General features: G+C 39.0%; 1 protein-coding gene across 1 annotated transcript; it reads left to right on the forward strand.

Moving 5' to 3' along the window:
- The first annotated feature begins 6,213 nt into the window (after nt 1–6,213).
- On the forward strand, nt 6,214–6,928 carry LOC116143010 (putative disease resistance RPP13-like protein 3). Its single transcript, XM_031428427.1, has 2 exons — nt 6,214–6,760; nt 6,849–6,928. The coding sequence occupies exons 1-2, from the start codon at nt 6,214–6,216 to the stop codon at nt 6,926–6,928; spliced, it is 627 nt and encodes a 208-aa protein (XP_031284287.1).
- The last annotated feature ends 247 nt before the right edge of the window (nt 6,929–7,175 follow it).

Genomic DNA, 7,175 nt, shown 5'->3' on the forward strand with positions numbered 1-7,175 from the left:
TAGGGTGTCTGCTATATTTGACAGCAACTAGGCCAGATTTGATGTATGCAACCAGTTTGCTGTCCAGGTTTATGAGTAAACCAACTGAAACACACTTCAAAACAGCAAAAAGGGTGTTGAGGTATGTAAAAGGAAGCACTGATTATGGGGTGTGGTTCAAGAGATCAAAAGACTTCAATTTAGTTGGTTATTCGGATAGCGATTGGGCTCGTTCAACAGATGATATGAGGAGCACTTCAGGATTTGCATTTTTCCTGAATCATGGTGCTATCTGCTGGCTTTCCAGGAAGCAAGAAACCATGGCCTAATCCACAGCTGAAGCAGAGTATATATCAGCTGCTGCAGCTGTGAATCAAGCCATTTGGTTGAGAAAAGTCCTTGATGATTTGAAGCTAAAACAGAACAATGCTACTGCCATCATGTGTGACAATCAATCTGCAGTAGCTATGGCCAAGAATCCTGTGCAACATGGATACACAAAGCACATAAAAATAAAGTTTCATGCAATGAAAGAGGCTGAGCAAAATGGTGAAGTGAAACTTGTGCATTACAGGAGTGAATTGCAAGTGGCTGACATTATGACCAAAGCTGTCTCCAAAGCCACGTTTGAAGAATTCAGATTCAGACTTGGTGTTTCCAACCAACCATCAAGGAGGAGTGTTGAACCTTGATGCATGGCTGGAAATGCAGCAGTTTAGTTAAAGTTTTTTGAATGTGTTGGTGGCAAAACCTGAACTGAAGTCTACCAGGGGTGTATTTGATATGCTGCATGTTTAGTTCATTTTGTAAAAGTGTGATACGTGTTAAACAATCCAAAGAAATAGTAAAAATGAGGAGGCTAGGGTTTCATTGATACTGCACAATTCAATTGAATACAAAAGGTATGATTTAACCTAAATACAAAGATATATTTATATATGCTAAACAAAGGAATATGAAAAGGACAAATCTACCCTTAATAAACAATAAACAAAATAACCATATTTCTTACACTCCCCCTCAACTCACAGGCGCAGCTACAAGCATCGAGAGTTTCCAACTAGAAAACAAAAAGGGAAATGGAATGCGACTTGGTAAAGAAATCTGCAATCGGCAAAGGAAGAAAAGAGCAAGGTAATGGTGCCATGCTTGAGATGATGACGAGTAAGGTGACAATCGATCTCAATATGCTAGTTCGTTCATGAAAAACCGAGTTGTGAGCAATCTGAATAGAACTCTGGTTGTCACAATACATAGGAGTGGGATGAGAAAAAAAACGCCCATATCTGCAAGTAACCAACGTACCCAACACATCTCTTTGGTATTAGTGCCTAGCACAATATTCTGCTTCGTTTGAAGATTGAGAACAATGGATTGTTTCTTGCTCTTCCAGAAATAGAGAATCACCCAAAAAGATACAGAAACCAGTAACAGACTTGCGATCCTGGGATCACTGCCATGATCAGCATCAGAGTATGCACGTAGCTCCAAGGAAGGGTGGATGAAGTAAAAGACTCTGAAAACTGTGCCCGAAGATACTGCAAAATATGAGAATAGCTGCCCAATGAACTATAGTAGGAGAAGCAACAAACTGGCTAACAACATGAACACATATGCAATATCTGGACGAGTAATAGTGAGATTACCAAACTCCCAACAGTACGTATAAAGTAGGTCTGACAAAGGTAACCTCAGAAGAAGAATACTCAATCGAGTATCGACAGTCTTATTATCAGTAAGTCTAGCCCATTCAAGAATATTTGCAACATATTTCGACTAAGACGAAGATAACCTCTAGGTGAGTAGGCTACCTCAATACCCAAGAAATATCGTAAGACCCCAATCCTTCATTTCAAACTGTTGAGCTAACTCTGTCTTCAAAACTGAAATCACCATCAATATCATCTTAGTAATAATCATGTCATCAACATATAAAGACAGAATGATACACCTGTATCAATGCACTTAACAAAAAGAGCAGAATCATGACTATTAGAAGCAAATCCAAGGGAAGATCACAATAGAAATTTCTCAAACCAGCATGAGGTGCTGTTTAAGACCATATAACCTTTCTTCAGCTTGCAACATACCCAGAATCATGTGAAACACTAGGAGGGGGCGCCATATAATTTCTTCTTGAAGATCCCATTCAAGAAGCATTTTTAACATCAAGTTGAGAGATATCCACTGACGAACTGAAGCTACTGCAATAGATTACGAATAGTAGTCATTTTGCAACGGAGCAAATGTCTCCTCATAATCCATACCAATTGTTGAGAGTACCCTTTTGCCCAACCTAGCTTTGTATCGCTCAATAGATCCATCAGAATTAGTCTTGATCTTATACACCCACAACAACCAACAACAGTCTTACCAAGGTAGAGAAACAAAATCCCAAGTACCGTCTTATGCAAAGCGAAAGTTCCTCATCCATAGCTTCTGCCAAAGAGGATCAAGAATTGCCTCTTTATAGGAAGAGGGCTCAGAGAGACAATGAATAAGCTAAAAAAGGAGCAAAAGATGAAGTATGAATGCAAAATCGTGTAACTTTGTGGACTACGAATGCGTATGGATTGATGTAGAGGTGGATCCACAATCTCACGAAGCTTGAGTCCATAGGAGAAGAGGGAGCTTTAGTGTGGCTGGAGAGTAAAGTTTCAGTACCTGCAGAATGATCAGTACTAGGAATCTGAGATGACAAACTATCAAATCCAGAAAAGATCTAGACATAGATCAGATCTAGTCAAGTGTATATTTGGATGAAATAGAAAGAAAGCTATATGCTCAAGAAAACAACATGACGAGACACATAAGTTTCTAATTATTGGATCAAACAGCGATACCCCTTTTTACCTTCACCATAACCAAGAAGAACACACATGCAATTGAGAGGACAACTTGTTGCGTTCTACATGAGGACGAAGACAAAACAAGTACAACCAAAAACTTAAAAAAATAATCAGGGGCATACCCATACAACTTTTCGAAAGGAGAAAACCTGAAATATGAAAGATGGAATTGTATTATCAAACCTACAGCAGTAAGAACAGCTTCACCCCAAACACACTAGGAACAAAGCGGACAATAAGAGAACGAGCAGTTTCAACAATGTGCCATTTTTTCTTTCAACAACACCATCTTGCTCAGGAGTATCTGTACCGAGTTTTGGTGAACAGTTCCATCTAATGCAAGCAACTCACAAAATTTATTAGAAGTGTATTCCCCACCCAAATCACACCTAAAACATTTGATAATAGCAGAATGTTGAGTTTTGACAAGAGCTCAAAAGGCTGTATATATCTCAAAAAATTCAGAACGTGTTTCATTAAATAAACCTAACAATAACGAGTATGACATCAATAAAAGAAACATAATATCGAACCCTCCTTTTGTGGCAACAGGAGAAGGTCCCCATACATCAGAATGAATCAAATCAAATGGAAAGAAGAAATAGAAATACTTCGATTAAAAGTAAAGCTGAAAATTTTGCCAGTTTACATCCACTACAATCGAAATATCACAAGTTTGCAAATTTCCTAAAGCCCCTGTGGAGCCAAAATCTCAAACGAGAGACGAAACATGACCTAAACGAATGCCATAATAAACTAGAAAAGAAGGACTCAAACAAAAAAAGACAAATCAACACTAGTACGGCAGCATCAGCACTAGCAACTGCACTTTAACTCATCCAAAATATATAGCCCCCCATTCCTATGGCCTGTCCCAATCAGCTTCTGAGACTGTAAATCCTGCATATAACAAGAGAAGAGAAAAGGTGACTAAATTACCAAAATCACATAACTGACCATAGAAGCAAGATTTATGTAGTTTTGGAATATGATAAACATTAGAGAGACACGTGAGTGTGACAACAGAACCAACACTGCTAAAGGCATAAGAGTGCCATCAGCAGTCATGATGGAAGAGAAGACGAGGGGACACAGAAGCAAAAGATGAAGAATCTGGAGACATATATGTGAAGCACCAAAATCCAAACCCATACAGAATGTCATACCTGAAGAACTATGGGTAACTGACCTACGGAAGAAGAAGCAGACGTAGCTTGTGGTTGTAAGGAGAGAAACTTCTGAAATTGCTCAACCAGAGTACAGATCATGAAAGGACCCGATGAAACTACATACTACAGTATTAGACTGTGGTGGTTTGTAACCTTGAGGTGGTCTATGAGCATTGATTGTGACTGGTTGCCAGGCTTCCAAGCTTGAGATTGCTGCTGCGATTGATTCTACTGCCTCAACTTAGGACACTGAGCCTTCCAATGACCTTTTTGCTTACAGAAACTGCACTCGTCGAGGCTACCCTTGTGTAAGGTTTATTTTGATTATTAAAGACTGCTTCGAAGGTCCTGCTAACACAGAGGATTAGAAGTAGAAGCAGAAAGAATTCCCTTTTCAAAATGACTTAAGACGTATTTCTTCAGCCAATAACTCCCTGAACTGAGTCAACAGAAGGCATTGGAGAACGATGCAAATTGAACCTCTAGTCCTTCAAAATCACTGCGAAGTGCCGTTGTAAAACACCAACCGTTGCTGCTCCCTATGAGCAATATAGGCACCACATCCCTTTAATTCTGCAGATTCGGTAAGAGCCAATTAATCCCAAAGATCTGTCATAGCAGAATAAAACTCTGAACACTCTTTCTTCTGCTGAAGAGCTCGTATGTCATTCTCCAATTGATATTGCTTTGCAAAACTTGACTGAGTAAATAACCTTTGTAGATGATCCCAAACCTCTTTGCTGTCTCATACTTCACTAACTGTGTACCTATGGAATGCCCATAGAATTATTAATCCAAGTAATAATTTTTGCATTGTTTGCTTCCCAGCATCTATCAAAGCATCATACCCTCCTCCTCGGTATTCTTAGGTTTCACAGAAGTTCCACTAACATATCCCCACATTTTTTTACCCTTAAGAAAATTTCTTATCACATAACTCCAATACGAATAATTCTTGTCATCTAACCTCACACTTACAGACTGAAGCGAATCATCTCTTTCAGTAACCATATTCAAAAAACAAAGAAACCAGAATGCAAAAGAAAGGAAACGAAATACCAGATTGCCGAAATTGAACGAATACCAATGAAATATCAGATTGCAGAAACTGAACGAATACCCTCTCTGCCCCGAACCCCAACAGGGGCGCGCTGCCCCCTGTAGACCCCCAGCCAACTCACCGCGGAGTTGGATCCATGCAAGCTGTGTTTAAGATTAAGCCTCGTCCCATGAAACTTTGCTCTGATACCATGTTAAACAATCCAAAGAAATAGTAAAAATGAGGAGGCTAGGGTTTCATTGATACTGCAAAATTCAATTGAATACAAAAAGTATGATTTAACCTAAATACAAAGATATATATATATAGGCTAAACAAAGGAAATAATGAAAAGACAAATCTACCCTTAGTAAACAATAAAACAAAATAACCTATATTTCTTAACAATACGCATTCCAGATTGTAAGGGATGTTCTGATGCTGTAGTTGTTAGTTGATATTAAGTGTGTGGCTTAGGATTAATTTAAGTTATTATATGTCTGCAAAATAGGTGTAAAACTTTGCTTTATCTACTGTAATGAAAACACATTTCAAAATGCAGAAAATGCAACTCTCTTCATTCAGTCCAGCTCTCTTTCTTTTCTTTGTTAAACTCAAGTGCATAAACATCAACAATGTTATGGGTAAACTTCTTGAGGATGAGCCACGCCGTTTTGTAGTTTCCATCTTTGGCATGGGAGGTTTGGGCAAAACCACTCTCACTAAAAAACTTTACCACAACATTGATGTCTTGAATAAATTCAAACTACGAGCTTGGGTGTCTGTCTCTCAAGATTACCAAACTGAAGATCTTCTTCGACGAATTATAAAGTCTTTTGAGATCAAAATTAACGGAGTGGAGTTAGAGAAGATGAGTGAACAGGATTTGGAGAGGTGTCTTTATAAATTTTTACGAGGACGCTCATACTTGGCGGTGATCGATGATGTATAGCAGAAAGAAGCATGGGAGAGTTTGAAAAGAGCCTTTCCGGATGGCAACAATGGAAGCAGAGTTATAATCACTACTCGCATCAAAGAAGTAGCTGAGCGTTCAGATGAGAGAATTCATGTTCATAAACTTCGTTTTCTTAGGCCTGACGAGTCTTGGAACTTATTCTGTGAGAACGCTTTTTGAAAATCAAATGCAAACGAAGAATTAGAAAAGCTAGGAAGAGAAATGGTTGAAAAATGCAGCGGCCTGCCACTTGCCATAATTGTATTAGGCGGGCTGTTGTCTACAAAGAAACCACAAGAGTGGCGCTCGGTTCGTGATCACTTTTGGCAACATTTAAGGAATGATTCAATTCACATACCTTCCTTATTAACGTTAAGCTTCAATGATTTGCCTTATCAATTGAAGCTCTGCTTTCTCTATCTTGGGATTTTCCCTGAGGATTTTGAATTCCTAGAGAAAGCAATCCGATTACTGGTTGCAGAAGGTTTCATACGAGAAGATGATGATCGAGTAATAGAAGAGGTGGCAAAAAACAACCTGGATGAGTTGATCAATAGAAGCATGATTCAAATTGAAAACATTTGTCGGGGGAGGGTTGAAACACGTCGAATCCATGATCTTTTGCGGGATCTTGCAATTCAAAAGGCAAAAGAGCTGAATTTCGTTCACATTTACGACGGAATTCACCATCCAACTTGCTCTCTAACTCCAACATCATCATCTCGCCGACTTGTTTTTAATTCTGAAACAAGTTCTTTGTTCCAACATTGTAATTCTCTCTCACGTTCCCTCTTGTTGTACGATCGAGATCGGGACTCTTTCAGGCAAACATCAACCTCTATTTTCACAAGACTCAGGTTGCTCAGAGTTCTTCATGTCGAGAATTATGGAGGATCAATTGATTGCCATAGCTTACCCGGAGAGATTGGGCAGTTAGTCCACTTAAAGTATTTAACGGTAAGGATTACATTCATCAGAAATCTTCCACCATCGATTGTCAACTTATGAAAACTGCAAACTCTGGATTTATACTCTCGCAAATGCCCCCCCAAGCTTCCACCATAGAACCTGTACTTAATGGAGAACCAACATTAGGAGTAGGTGTATGTGACACTATGGTGTGTTGAGGGAATAGATTTTTGGAGGGTTGCAGAGAAGTTCCAAGATTAGCATTCTGTGAGTAA

This window comes from Pistacia vera, unplaced genomic scaffold (genome assembly GCF_008641045.1).
Source record: "Pistacia vera cultivar Batoury unplaced genomic scaffold, PisVer_v2 Contig423, whole genome shotgun sequence".
NCBI lineage: Eukaryota > Viridiplantae > Streptophyta > Magnoliopsida > Sapindales > Anacardiaceae > Pistacia > Pistacia vera.

What these genes read in the sequence shown, in the direction of transcription:
- LOC116143010 (XM_031428427.1), top strand. Translation starts at nt 6,214, where the DNA reads ATGGTTGAAAAATGCAGCGGCCTGCCACTTGCCATAATTGTATTAGGC. An exon ending in AAGTTCTTTGTTCCAACATT is followed by an intron (nt 6,761 to 6,848) that starts GTAATTCTCTCT and finishes CACAAGACTCAG; the next exon opens with GTTGCTCAGAGTTCTTCATG.